Source organism: Amaranthus tricolor, chromosome 9 (genome assembly GCF_026212465.1).
Source record: "Amaranthus tricolor cultivar Red isolate AtriRed21 chromosome 9, ASM2621246v1, whole genome shotgun sequence".
Classification (NCBI taxonomy): Eukaryota; Viridiplantae; Streptophyta; class Magnoliopsida; order Caryophyllales; family Amaranthaceae; genus Amaranthus; species Amaranthus tricolor.
The window spans coordinates 4,581,106-4,596,795 of NC_080055.1; the positions used below are offsets into that span (position 1 = coordinate 4,581,106).

The 15,690-nt window shown below is 32.9% G+C and overlaps 1 protein-coding gene across 3 annotated transcripts; it reads left to right on the forward strand.

Annotated features, from left to right (window-relative positions):
* Positions 1 to 695: 695 nt before the first annotated feature.
* On the forward strand, positions 696 to 9,157 carry LOC130823955 (filament-like plant protein 7). Of its 3 annotated transcripts, XM_057688792.1 has the most exons (7): positions 696 to 1,143; positions 3,242 to 3,312; positions 4,655 to 4,802; positions 5,313 to 5,457; positions 5,841 to 7,623; positions 7,780 to 7,837; positions 8,258 to 9,157. In XM_057688792.1, the coding sequence occupies exons 3-7, from the start codon at positions 4,707 to 4,709 to the stop codon at positions 8,732 to 8,734; spliced, it is 2,559 nt and encodes an 852-aa protein (XP_057544775.1). In that variant the 5' UTR covers positions 696 to 1,143; positions 3,242 to 3,312; positions 4,655 to 4,706; the 3' UTR covers positions 8,735 to 9,157. The 3 variants fall into 3 exon arrangements, with proteins under 3 accessions (XP_057544775.1, XP_057544774.1, XP_057544776.1); XM_057688791.1 differs by lacking the exon at positions 3,242 to 3,312; XM_057688793.1 differs by lacking the exon at positions 3,242 to 3,312 and having other exon boundaries at positions 718 to 1,143; positions 8,251 to 9,157.
* Positions 9,158 to 15,690: the final 6,533 nt, after the last annotated feature.

The following is a 15,690-nucleotide window of genomic DNA, read 5'->3' on the forward strand; positions in this document are numbered from 1 at the left end:
TCTTTTTCTTTTAATCTCATTAAAAAACTTATTATCTCTCTTCATCTTAACTCCTCATTTCTATCATCTACTTATTTTTAGTCTTATTTTCCAACCCAATTTATTTTCTACTAAATTTCTCCTATTCTATTGAATTGTTGAGACTGCAACACTACTCTAAAGTAAAAAAAAAAAAAAAATACTCCCTCCATCCTATTGAATGTGCAACATCTTTCATTTTGGTTCGTCCCACTTAATTTGCATCATTTTTATTTTTAAACAATGAATCGCCACTTTCTTTTAATCTGATTCATAGTATATTTTAATTTTCTTTTAATTTCATCCACACAATTTATTCTCTCTTTCATTTAATATATAACTTTCTTAAAAATTACCCCATTCTCTTTGATGGAAATTTAGTATTTCCTACGTTCATTATACTTACTACGTTTGACCATTTACGCAATCCAATATGTTATTTTGATTATTTATATATTGAGCTATACAAAAATAAACATTATAAAAAGTTAATATTGTAAAAATATGTGATTAGACGATTCAAATAAGATACTATTTGACTATCGGAATATGTAGAAGATAAAGAAAATAAGTATACATACTTTCTCCATTCTATAATAGTTGTTACTGAATGTGACATATTGTGTAGAAAAATATATAATAACATTAATCTCTAATCCCTAGTAGTAGCTGGCTTACACCTACCAATCCTTGTCTCCTTTTTCTTTACCCAAAGCTTTTCTCAAGTAAGACTATGTGCTTTCCATTTTGCACTCTCTACTCTACAACCGGCAAACCTTTCCAACATTTTGCACAGGTCAATTGGATTTCGGAGTAATTGCTTAATAAGAAAAAAACATTACCCACCTTTTTTCCATTTCCTCTCATAATTTCCATTAATACATTTTGAGTAATAGAAGAATTTTCTTACCTTTTTTTACTGCTCTTCCCATGCCTGTTTTTCCCTTTTTTAATTGTGTCGGCGCTACTCTCTTTTACATAAACCCCTAAATGCTCTCTCTCTTTATGCTCTTCATTTTCCATTAATTTCTATTCACAATTCTCAGCTTTTTTCTTTCTCTGTTTTCTCTCTGTTGCGTGTTTTTCTTCGCGATCACCGATTGTCAGAAACCTGAAATCTACGAGGTATGAAAAACACTTTTTAAAAAATTTTTTTTAGGCATGCAATTGCAGAAATGTTGATTTTGATTAAGTTTTAGATTTCTTGAAGTATTATGCATGCTTGAAAGTCGAAATTATGTGTTTGATTTTATAAAAATCTTATAATTCTTTTTTTTTTTTATATATTCTTCTCTCTTTTTGTTTGATTAATTTTAATTTTATGTCTTTTGCTTGGATTTTGATCACACATTATGTGAATTTCTGTTTTTTTTGCACATTACAATATTTAAGTGGTGAAATGTCGTTGACTAGACACTTTATGCATTTCTTTAAGGGTAAGAAGATCTAGTAGGAGTTATGAGCTATGAAATGTTTTTCTCATAATTCGCATTTTGAGCTATGATTTGCATGAATTTTAGGAAATCTGAGTGTTTCTTTAAGGCTAAAAAGATTCAGTTAAAGTACTTTTTTTTGTGAATTACTAAGAGCCTCGGTAAAGTGGAGGAATTAGAATCGATGAATGAAACGACGAGCAAATTTTTTATATTTTTTATTTTCGGGAAATTCCAGGTGGTACAATCGAACTTTTATAAAATGCCAGTAGCGACACTTTTGTAGATTTTTCCACATGGTGACGTTCAGTTTATGCCTTAGTATTTTCCGTTAATTTTTTTGTCAATTTTTATTTAATTCACCATTTTTACGTTTCTGCCCTTATTAAGTGTTGTTGGTGGTTAGGTCTTTATAATTTGCCATAAAACCATTTTAAGCTCTCAAATGTTTAATTATTCATCATTTTGACGTTTGATTGGCTGTTTAATGCATCAATGCTCTTAAATATTTAAGGCAAATTACAAAGAAAATAACCACTTTATAAGGGCAGAAATGTCAAAATGGTGAATTAAACGGAAATTGATAATAATATAACGGAAAATACTACGACGGTTAGATAAGGCATAAATTGGATGTTACATATCGAAAATCTTAAAGTGTTGGCACTAACGTTTTATGCTACCATGGAATTTCCCTTTATTTTATGAGTCTACATTTTTTTTATAAAGCTCCCATAAGAAAGAAAAGTTTTAGCATTTTAATTAGAATAGAGCATTACCCTATATTTTCTTTGATTTAACAATACTTTTTAATATCTTCTTTCGATATCATTTGGTTGTTAAAGCATTATCAAAGGAGCAAAAATTGAAAGGCCCTATGTAATTTTAAAATTTATAATATTTTTCTAATAAGTTTGTATCTTTAAATATTTAACATGTAATTTGTAATTTAATATTAAGGCCTCCCTGAACACTATTTTGTATTCAATCTCAATATGTGGTTCATTCTTAATTCATAAGATGGAGTTTTATTAATACTAATTTTTGTAACTTTTACTAATATAATTAGAGATATTTTATAATTAAAGTAGTGCATTAATAATTGTGTCAAAATCAAATAAGACAATAATAGTGAAAGACAATAATAGTGAAGACAATAATAGTTAATATAAGTTGTCTATTTGATTTAATAAAAGTAAATTTTATTTATGTAGTAAAACTAATAGAATAGGAAGTTATAATTTTGGTCCACTAAGAAAAAATTGATAAAGTATAATTGAAAAAGTTGACACGTTTAGAGGATTTGGTTAAAAGAACAATGATGGAATACCTTTGTTTTTCTTTGCAAGAATCAATGGTAATGTCAACAATGATGGGAGGTTGGGCCGATGGATCAGCCTATTTTTAGGGATATTTTGTCTGTTTTTGTTACTTGTTCTTAAGTAGGAGCGGAGTATCTAATTTCCTATATTGTTCGGCTTCGATTATTCTATGTATAGTAACGAATGATAGATTGATCTTGAAGATCAGCCGGGCAATTTTGATTTTGGAGTTAAATTTATGTGCATTGGAGATAGTGAGGGCAAAAGGGTTACAATGTAATATTTCTTATATTTATTTTTTAGTCAAATGATGCTATTATTTAAAAAGGGACAAGAAATATATATTTTCTTGGCAAATTTATTTTTAAAGGAGTAAATTTCATCTTTTATTTATGCTAATTTTTTGACTTTTTATTATTATTTTTATAATAGAAAACATTGTGACTCATACTTTTGTATGATTTTTAGGAAGAAAAATAATGCTGATGTCAAATTTTTATAGGATAAATTAAAGGTGGTTAGAAGCCAAACACTTAAAGGTGAAAATTTTAAAATATAAATTTTTTTTATCTTCCTAAGTAAATGAACTTGCTATAATTTTTTGTTTAGTGGTTTGTTCAATATGAGTAGGACTTGTATCAACTTAGTCTAAAAATATAGTGTGCATTAAATTTAAGTTAAGGAATAAAGACAAGTTAAAGGAATATGACCGAGTGAAATAGAGTATGGATTTGAGAATGAAAGATAGAGGAAAAGTACACAATAAAAATATAAAAGACTAAGTTCATATTAATTTACCCTTTAGTATTAGGCAATGGATTAGTGGAGCCAGCCCCGGATTCTATAGATGTATTAGGGTTTAAGCTAAATCATTTCTATTTTACTCCCAAAGGGAGAGTTTTATTTACTTAAATACCCTTCATGCTTCACCCCACCAAAATTAGAAAAGATTGAAGAAAAGTAAAAGTCCTTGACTAGAAAAAGGGAATACCAATATATAGATGAAGATAAGTGGAACAGTAGGTATCCAATGCTTGTCAATAAACGTAGGGAAAGAAACAAAATAAAAAAGCAAGTGGGTGTGGGTGTTGAGTGTCAACATCATGCTCTAGCAATTAGTCATGCCCATTAATATATTCAATGAGTTTCATTGACAATAAACTTTGCTCCTTTGTATGCTTTACTCTACCAACTTCAACATTTCTTCAATAATGTCTCTATCTAATATTCTTAGAAGTAAACTACTAGACTGTCTTATCTTTGTGATGTTACTCCTTCCCGTTGAACACTCATACAAGTTTAAAATTGTGCTTTATATATTGTGTGTTGATTTTGGAGAGGATTTGACGAAATATTTAAAATGTATGAATGTGATGAATAAAGAGATTAACTATTTGAATGCGACTTGATGAGGGGGTTTGAATTGTTTCCAAAAGAGGACACGCACCTAATAGGGTTAAACAAAGAAATAAGAAAATATAACAAAATTAATGGGACGAAGGGGTATATGATTTGAGTATTTTTTGGTTTTCTCCGAATATTTTTAACCACATTTGATTTGATTAGGGTTTTTACGTTGCGATGTGGATTTTTTTATGAACTTTGTTTATATATGGAATATATAGTAAATTAATAATAATACTAATACTACTACTAATAATAATCATAATAAGAATAACAATAACAACAATAATAACAATTAATAATAATTATAATTATAATTGTAACTAAAATTATTACTAGACCATAATCATCCAACATGTATTCCATGATCGTGAGTAGCTTTTTCATTTTTTATTTTTAATGTGCATATTTAGTGTAAATATGTTTTCTTAAAACAATTTAACTCAGTTGGTATCTTTTCCTTTTGTATCCCTCCAGTGAAGCAGTTTTGAACAGTAAGTGATCATTAGAGAGCAGAAGAGCTAGCCAGATGACAGATCACAAATCATGGCTATGGAGGAAAAAATCCTCTGAGAAAACCATCAGTGAGGCTGAGAAATTGGAACTTGCTTCAAGAGAGAATGAGGTATTTTAATAATTTTGTTCTAGAATGTCTCTACTCCCTAGATTTCCAGTATTCGGACTGTTACATTATCCAGGACAATTGTAGGGTGGGCGGAACACTCACTTTTGCATGTGTCCTAAACCAACTTCACTACCATTTTTATATTAATAGAATTTTAATCATATGACCCGTGCCTATGATCCAATGACCCAGACCTAGACCCCCCGTGGTTACATCTGTGGGTTTCATAACAATAGTTGAGAATGTCACTATCAGTAGCAGACCCATAAGGATAGAGATAATACATAACACAATGTTTTTTTTGGGTACAAGACCTGCATGTTTTTGAGTTAAGAAAGGGCATTTCAGCCCACATTGCAATATACTATGTTTTCCCCATTAAGCTTAATCATGCTCAAGTTTTATCATCATAAGCCTTGTGATGGAACGTAAGAGTTGTAAATTTAGACTTCTGGTAGAATTTTTCCATTAAAAGTTATATCTATGGATTTCTGACAATCTCTTGCATAGATACATGTACTTCTAGCTGAAAAAGCGGAACTGGAGAGAGGTTTTAAAGACTTGGAGGGAAAACTTTCTTCTGCCCTTGCTGAGTGTCGTGCGAAAGACAATCTTGTGCAGAAACACTCTAAAACAGCAAAAGACAACCTTGCAGGTTCTTTGCTTCTGTTATCTTTCTCCATTATTTATGTACTCTCTGTATGTGTCGCATACTCTTGGGATATGTGGAAAATGTGTGTTGCCTTCCTTAAAGTACTATTCATTTTGTGATGTTCCTTTATTTCGCGGTATCCTGTTCAGATTGCTACGTTTCTACTAAAATCCTCTCGCTTGGGAAAGGGGAATGTAGCAATTTGACTGCGACCAAGGTAAAGTGTATCTTTGTAAAATTTTGTCATTTTTGATTTGATAATAGAAGGTTGGAATCATATGACAGTTAAGTTTGTTTGACATTATTTTGATGCTTCATCCACTTCCTCACATGTGGTGCAATTTTTGAGTTTTATTTAATGTGATTTTATTTCCATTTATTTATAGGATGGGAGAAAGCAGAAGCGAAAGCAGTTTCACTAAAGGAAGAACTCGATGAAGCTGTGAAAGAGAGAGACATCAGCGAAGAACGGACAAGACATTTGGATTCAGCACTAAAGGAGTGTATGCAGCAGCTACGTTTTGTTCGAGAAGAAAAAGAGCAGAGGATCAATGATGTTCTGCGTAAGGCATCGGAGGAACTTGAGGAGACTAAGATGTTCTTGGAAGAGAAGCTAGAACAATCGGACAAAATGATAGCCAAGATGACGGCAGAAAATTCTCAGCTTTGCAAGGCGATTCTGCTCAAAGATCAGCTAATCGAGGAACTAAATCAAGAAAAAGCCAAGGTAGAAGCTGATGTAAGTGCTCTTTTGGCTAGACTGGAACAGTCGGAGAAAGAAAATAATTCATTGAGGTATGAAGTCAGAGTTCTTGAGAAGGAAGTCGATATTCGAAACGAGGAGAAAGAGTTTAATCGTCGAACATCCGATGCCAATCATAAACAGCATTTGGAAAATGTCAAGAAAATCGCAAAGCTAGAGTCCGAGTGTCAAAGACTTCGTGTCCTGGTAAGAAAGAGATTGCCGGGTCCTGCAGCTCTGGCAAAGATGAAAAGTGAAGTAGACATGTTAGGAAGAGATTCTTTGGACATTCGTAGGAAAAAGTCCAACTTAAGCACCGTCAGTAGCATGCGGTTGGACTATGGAGTAGATGGCTATCCTGATTCCCCCGACAAGAAGCTAAATATCTTGACTGAGAAAATTTATACATTAGAGGAAGAAAAAAGTTATATGCAAGAAAATCTCGAGAAGAAGACGAGTGAGCTTCAAATTCTGAGCAACATGTATATCCAGACGGCAGCAAAATTGTCGCAGTTAGAGGCACAACTCGAAGAATCACATAAAACCGAACTGAATACATGTAATGCAAAAAGTAGCTTGGTGTCACATGATCTGTCATTGGCTTCAATATCAGATGTTGGGAGTGATGATAAAGTTAGCTGTACGAGTTCAAGGGCATCTAAATGTGTTGGCATGTCGGACATGAATCATCTCATGGATGATTTTGCGGAGATGGAAAAGTTGGCTCTTGTTTGCATCGATAAACCCGTTGAAAATTCTTCTATCACAAATAATGAAAATATTGGAAAAGAGTTGGTTCCAATAGCTTCACAGGCTGATGTGAACATGGCATCGAAATGGAGCAACTCAATTTCAAAGTTGATCGAGATTGTTCGTGGGATTAATATTCCATCTGAGGATCATGATGCTACTCGTGTTTTCCAATGGAAAACTTCTGAACTAACTTCTATTCTACAGAATTTCCTTCATATTTGTGATGATTTGCTGAATGAAAAGTCCGACATTGACACATTTACTCGAGAATTGACATGTGTTTTGGAATGGCTATTGAACCGCTGTTTTCCTTTACAAGATGTCTCGAGCATGAAAAATATGATAAAGAGACAATCATTACTAACAGATGGATGTGATAGTGAAATTTCAGAGTGTGAATTCTTGAAAAATAGACTTCAGGAATTAGAAAATGCAATGGCAAGTTTGCAAGTAGAAATGGAGGCCTTGAAGCACTCGAAGGAAAACGTGGAGGAACTGTTCGAAGTTCTTATGATGATGAACGAAGATCTAAATACACAGCTTTTAGTAGTTAATTCTAGTATGGATGAGGCTCACAAAAAGATGGCATCGTTGCAAGCAGAGGTGGATTGTAAGGTGAAAGATTGTGATGCGTTGGAGACGAACTGCCTTAATTTGCAGGCTGAACTTGAGAGGTACACTTTCTATCTATGTTGAACTTTTACGTAAGGCGGAAGTTCGTACTTCATACAATAGCAAGTATCATGATCTTTTCTATACCTTAATGAAATTGTGATAATAGATATGTTGTATAATGCTGCTGTCTAAATGAGTAAATCTGATGATATCAGGTCGCGAAAGGTGAATATCGTTGAACATCCAAGTGAGGACGAAAAGCATCTCCGAACTGTAAGTTAATAACTATCATTTTCATCCCAGAATATTGACTACAAACTTGAATTGTAACCAAAAATAAATGAGCCGAAGTAATGTTGATCCAACCCAAATTTTCTTAATAATCTGAAATAGAATATTTAATACAGCATTAGTGCTTGGTTTAGTTGGTCTATTAACACGGATCACAAGGTATATTAGTATAACATATTTTAGGTTTTCAACCATCAGCTTAGTCTTTTAGTTGGAGTTTCAAGATATATTAAATATTTAATCATTATCTCAAAAAGTTGATGACATTTAAAAATGACTTGACCTAAATGGTTCATAGCCCGAATAGGACCAAGATCAAAGCTGATCCAAAAAACTGTTCGACGCCAGCACAAAATATTAGTTAATTAATTAATTAATCACGAACTAAAACTAAGTTTGTAGGAATGGGAGATATCGGCAGCTTCAGAGAAGTTGGCAGAGTGCCAAGAATCGATCTTAAATTTGGGAAAGCAACTGCAGGCATTAACATCATCACGAGATGCTGTGTTGTCCGACAAATTTATGTCCACACCTAGTAAGACAATTGCCCCTGCTGCCATTACCGAAACCATGGAAACTGAAAAGAAGCTAACATGCCAAAGGTCATCTCTTATGGACCAAATGCAAGCAGAGGATCATGAGGAAACCGATGACCTCGAATCACCAAAGACCAAAGAAATGATCTACGCCAAAGATTCCGGTTCACAACGTACAGGTAACAATGCTACAACAACTAACAACGAAATTGCTTTGTATTCTATGGCCATCGTACCAAGCAAGTCAGCACAAACTACATCAGGTGGACTCTTTAAAAAGCTTTTAAAGAGGAAGAAGAAGGTTAGTAGTAAGAAGATGGCACTTCCGTTTGCTGCAGCGTGAGCCTGTATAAAGCTAATAACCGAAGGCGGGGTTGAGGAGAATTTGATAAGTTTCATCGGCAGCAGAAAGAAGTGCGTATAAATTAATGATCATTTGAATATGATCCTGTGTTGTCTGTGTAGATATGTTGGATGTAGAGAAGGTATGTTTTTTAAGTTTAATCTGAGGGTCAGGGGTACAACGAACCTATATGAAAAGCAGATTTACTGTCTGCTTTTGTGTGCTACATGTGTTGATTTTGTGTCTTTATGTACTCATTAACTAAAAAGAGTAAATGACCTTTTGAAACTCACTTGGTTTCTGCTGGTCATATAGGTTTGAAGTTGTGTCCGATGAAAACAAGTTGGCATAAAAGTTGGTGAATAGCCTACTCTTATACTTCTATTAAGTTATCAATTAAATTGACTAAATTTAATAAAAAAATTTGAAAATTAACTGCCTTTTGAACTTTATATATATATATATATATATATATATGGTCTCTCTTGAGAGACCGTCTTTTGTAAAAACGGCTCTCAAGAACCCAGCCTACATTTTATATTTAGTTAATACTTTTCATAAAAAACACTGATGTCTCTTCTATTAATGCACGTGTGGTTTTTTTTTTAGTATATGAAAAGTCTGATGAATAACTTACCTCTTTTAAGGCAAAATAAAGGCTATGTTGAGATATAGTGTGAAAGGTAATTAATGAATATAGTGTGAAAGGTAATTAATGAATTTACCTTAATGTGAATACATTCAATGTAATTGTGGATGAACTTGCTTATAAATATAGAAGTTCACCATTGTAAATACTACATCAATGAGTAAAAACATCTCTATCTTCTAACTTTTACTCATTCTACTTCCTCCTTATCTCTCTAAGTTTTAACACGTTATCAGCACTAGCTCTACCCTTAATCATCAAAAAGGTAATGTTTTTAAAACCTAATTAAGCATTTTTTCTTCATCGGTACCCACAAATGGACCAACAATCAAATGGCGTCAACATCATCATCCAAGGTGTTTCTAACACATTTTTATATTTTATAATTGAGTATAATTCCATACCCTTCACTACAAACCCAGCAAGGACTGATTTAAATCAGCTCCGACATAATAATCCCAATAATACTAATGGTCCACCAGTACCGCAAACTCGTAATTCACATGTACGACCAACTAATAATCCACCAGTTCCACCGATTAATATTTCACCGGTACGACCAACAAATAATTCATCAAAACAACCAACTAATAATGCCCCAACAATAACTACTGAAATCAAACCCCCACCAAGTAATAAAAGAACCAAAGATGATGAGGGAGAAACAAGTACTAAACGTTGCAAGATAAATTTAAATGACCCATAAAATAATTTATTTGACAATACGGATGACAAGGACACTTTATTGCTTTTGTTATTGTTTTATTTTATACCGCCTATATGGCTGGTTAACTTTTTTACCGCCTAAATGGATTAAACCGCCTATATGGCTGGTTAGTTGTTTTTCTTTTACCGCCTATATGGCTGGTTAATTGTTTTTCTTTTACCGCCTAAATGGACGGTTAGTATTATTTTTTTATTCTCGTACATTTATATGTGCATTTTTTTATTTGCAGTATTTGCATTTATATCCATGTGCATGTTTTATCTTTTACTTTAAGTATTTCTTTTAAGTATACATAACAATACGGTATATTGTACAATTTGGGATAACCCTCTATAAAATAGGATTACCCCAATTTTTTACCACATACCCCTTATCCTTTCAACTTTACTCTTTACATCAAAAACGCTCCTTCTCCTTCTTACTTCCACCGACAATGTACCACCATTACAAAAATAATCCATCTTCTTTCTCTTCCCATACTTTTAGATTTGAAGAAAATTTTGCCAAACTCAAATTATACATCTCCTTAATTATGGGTTTGGTGGTCCTTCTGGTAGCATTAGGAATTATAGTAATTATGAAGAAATAATTTATTTTGAAGAAGAAGAAACAAAATGCACATGATTTTCTTTGTCATATTTTCTTTTGTTTGTTAGTGCATTTTGTATGATAAATTATACTAATATATTATGTAAATGCTATTTTTTTGCCCTCTTTAGAATTTATTGTCTTTAATTTTTTTTTCGTTCTTCTCCTTGTTATTATTATTATTATCATTCCTCTTGTTCTTGATTTATTCCTAAATTTATTATCTACAACAAATTCATAACAATAAACCAAGGGGGAGAAGATTATGAAATTAAAACATCATAATTTTTCTAATGGTTTATTATTATGAAAATATAAGAATTATTGCATTGTCATATACTTACAAAACAATTATATATTATGTAGCAAGTATGACAGAAATTACCAAAAGGCTATTCAACATATTAGACTTAACTGGACAAAAATTCTTAGAATGGAAAGAAGATGCCATCATGAACTTAGAAGCTCAAGGACTTGAACATACTGTATTGGAAGTAAAAGAAAAGGATCAAATAGATGGAACTCAAGCTACCAAAATAAAGGTAGCTATAAATCAAAAAAAGGCCAAAGCCTTAGTCCTCTTGAGGCATCATATCATGATAGCCTTAAATCTAAATATTTATTCATAAAAGATCCCAAAACATTGTGGGACTCTCTTGTTGAAAGGTTTGATCACCACAAAAGGGTGCTTCTTCCACAAGCTAGCCATGAGTGGAAGAATCTAAGATTTTTAGATTTTAAGATTCTCAGTGAATATAATTCAACATTATACCGAATTGCATCAATATTGAAATATTGTGAGCACCCGGTGACTGATGCAGAAATGATTGAACTCACATTATCTACTTTTCATCCGTCAAACATTATTCTGCAACAACAATATAGAGAAAGAAATTTCAAAAGATATTCAGATCTGAGTGTAGTACTCTCACTGGCTGAACAACATGATGATCTTGTCTGGAAAAATCATAATATGAGACCTATTGAATCTCAAACTATCCGTGAGACACACTCTACTAAAACACATGTGCCTGAAGCACATGCTGTTGAAAATAAAGGCCGTGGAAATTATAATAACCGTGGTAGAGGACGCGGAAATTTCCGAGGAAGAGGACGAGGAAAAGGTCGTGGAAATTTTTATGGACATGGTAGAAAGTTTCAAGGATTCGGTAGAGGCCATTTTCCCCAAAATTATCAAAATGATCATTACAATAATAATTCTCGAAGGGGAAAACAAGTTGGATATCACAATAAAAATAACCATCAAGAAGGAAAAGAAAGTATTTGTTACAAATGTGGCATGACGGGGCAGTGGGCACGTACATGTTGTACTGCCAAACATTTGGTGGAGCTGTATCTAGCTTCCCAAAAGAAAAAAGGTAAAGGTGTGGAAGCAAACTTTAATGAAGCAAACACCTCAATGCCTAATGTCGATCCTTATAATAAAGCAAGCACGTCAATGCCTAATCTTGACCTTTCAGACTTCTATTTAGATGGCGATGAAAATGATAAAGAATATGACGAAGATATTTGAATTTTTCTTAACAATGTTGTAGTGCTTATTTAGTTGTATTTCCTTTTTATATGCAATCTCCTTTTTATGTATTGATATCATCTAATGTTAATGAAATTTTATTTTAACTATCTATTTATTTAATATGAAGATATGGATCAGTTTGAAAATGGAGTCAAATATCCTAAAGCACAAAGAATACTTTTCTGAGTTGAAGATGATGAAAGCAGATGTCACCACAATCTCTGGAACCACTACACTAATAGAGGGATATGGAAAAGCTCAAATAATACTTCCTAATGGGACAAAGCTAGTAATTAATGATGCTTTATATTCGAGTAAATCTCGACGAAATCTCATAAGTTTCAAAGATGTACGCCAAAATGGTTATCATTTAGAAACAATGACCAAAAATCATACTGAATATTTATGCATCACATCTGAAAAATGCGGCAAGAAAAACATTCATGAAAAATTACCAGCATACTCATCGGGATTATATCGCATTAATATAAAACCGGTTGAGATAAACATGGTGTCTAACCAGAAGTTAGACAATAAAGAAATGATAAATTTATGGCATGACCGATTGGGTCATCCTGGTGTGGGAATGATGCGAAAAATTATTGAAAAATCAATTGGGCATCCAATGAAGAAAATGAGAATTCCCCAACCAAATGAATTATCATGTTTCGGATGCTCACAAGGCAAATTGATAATTAGACCATCTTTAAATAAAATTGCTACTGAAACTCCTAAATTTCTAGAAAGAATTCATGGAGATATATGTGGGCCAATTAATCCTGCTTCTGGGCCATTTAGATATTTTATGGTATTAATTGATGCCTCAACACAATGGTCACATGTAAGTCTCCTACAAACTAGAAATGTGGCATTTGTGAAATTACTTGCTCAAATCATTCGATTGAGAAATCAATTTCCAGATTATACAATTAAGCGAATAAGGCTTGACAATGCCGGAGAATTTACATCTCAAACTTTTAATGATTATTGCACGTCAATTGGAATTGACGTAGAACATCCTGTAGCTCATGTTCATACTCAAAATGGTCTGGCTGAATCATTGATTAAAAGACTCCAATTAATAGCTAGACCATTACTAATGAGGTCGAAATTGCCATCATCTGCGTGGGGACATGCAATAATACATGCATCGTCATTGATAAGATTGAGACCAAGTGCTTATCATAAATATTCACCACAACAATTAGTGCATGGTCGAGAACCAAATATATCACACTTGAAAATATTTGGATGTGCAGTATATGTGCCTATTACGCCACATAACGTACAAAAATAGGTCCACAAAAAAGGATGGGAATTTATGTTGGATTTGAATGCCCATAAATTATCAAATATTTAGAACCAATGACTGGTGATTTATTTAATGCTAGATTTACAGATTGTCATTTTAATGAGACAATATTCCCATCCTTAGGGGGAGAGAAAGTGGACCCAAATAAGAAGGAAATAGATCTCACATGGAATGCAATGCATTTGAAAATATATGATCCAAAAACAAATGCTTCTGAACAAGAAGTTAGAAAAATTGTCCATAATCAATATATTGCAAACATATTACCTAATGCGTTTGTAGAAACAAAGCAAGTGACAAAATCATATATTCCTGCCGCAAATGTTTCGGCACGAATTGAAATTCCCACTGATAACAAAGTCACTGAAAATGAATCTATTGCACGCCGGAAGCGTGGAAGACCACTCGGTTCAAAGGATTTGAAACAAAGAAAATCCAAAAGGTTGAATGAAATGGCAAATGTCATCAATATTACTTCTTCAATGAATTGTAAAGAAACAAGTTTTGGAGATGAGGATGAAAATTTCAGAGAAGAAGAAAATAATGATATCAAAGATAACAATGAAATTTCGATTAATTACATTTCAACTAAAAGGAAAATAAATCGAAAGAATGTTATTGTTAATGATGCACTCGCTCATTCAATTGCCACCGAAATAACACTTGATGAAAATGATATAGAACCAAGAACGATACAAGAATGTCGGCGTAGGAATGATTGGCCAAAATGGAAAGATGCTATTCAAGCGGAATTAAAGTCACTTGAAAAACGAGAAGTTTTTGGACAAATTACCCAAACACCAAATGGTATAAAACCGGTCGGCTATAAATGGGTGTTTGTAAGAAAAGGAAATGAAAAAGATGAAGTGGTTAGATATAAGGCACGACTTGTAGCACAAGGTTTTTCCCAAAGACCAGGGATTGATTATGAAGAAACGTATTCTCCAGTAGTAGATACGACTACACTAAGATTCTTGATAAGTCTAACTGTCTCAAATAGTTTGCAAATGCGACTTATGGATGTTGTGACCGCATATTTATATGGTTCACTTAATACAGATATTTATATGAAAGTCCCTGAAGGATTTAAGTTGCCAGAAAACCACCAATCACGAGAAATATTTTCTATAAAGCTGAAAAGGTCACTTTATGGAGTAAAACAATCTGGAAGAATGTGGTATAATCGTCTTAGTGAATATCTCCTGAAAGAAGGATTCAAAAATGATCAAAACAGTCCTTGTGTATTTATTAAACGGACTCAATCAGGATTTTCTATAATTGTAGTTTATGTTGATGATTTAAATATCATTGGAACTCCCAAAGAGCTTGAACAAACTGCAAAATATTTGATGAAAGAATTTGAAATGAAAGATCTTGGGAAAACAAAGTTTTGTCTTGGATTACAAATGGAGCACTTAAGGGGTGGAATCTTTGTACACCGATCCAACTACACAGAAAAAGTCCTAAAAAGATTTCATATGGACAAAGCTCATCCGCTGAGCTCTCCAATGATAGTGCGATCATTAAAACCAAAAGATGATCCATTTCGACCTTGTGAAGAAGACAAGGAGATTCTTGGCCCTAAAGTGCCATATTTAAGCGCAATTGGAGCTCTGATGTATCTAGTTAATAATACAAGACCTGATATTGCTTTCACTGTTAATTTATTAGCTAGATATAGTAATTCACCAACAAAGAGACATTGGAGCGGAATAAAACATTTGTTGCACTTCCTTCGAGGAACTAAAGTTCTTGGACTATTTTATAGATCAAAGCAAGATGCTACACTTGTTGGATATGCAGATGCTGGATACTTATCAGATCCCCATAAGGCTAAATCACAAAAAGGATATGTATTCACATATGGAGGTACCGCAATATCTTGGAGATCCACGAAACAAACACTGACAGCTACATCATCAAACCACGCATAATTAATCGCCCTTTATGAAACAAGTAGAGAATGCGTTTGGTTAAGGTCAGTAATTGGTCACATTCAAGAAGAATGTGGGATAAACTCGATAATAAATTCTCCAACTATAATTTTTGAAGATAATACCGGTTGCATTGAACAAGTTAGTGAAGGCTTCATAAAAGGGGATAAAACCAAACACATAGCACCAAAACTCTTCTTTGCACATGA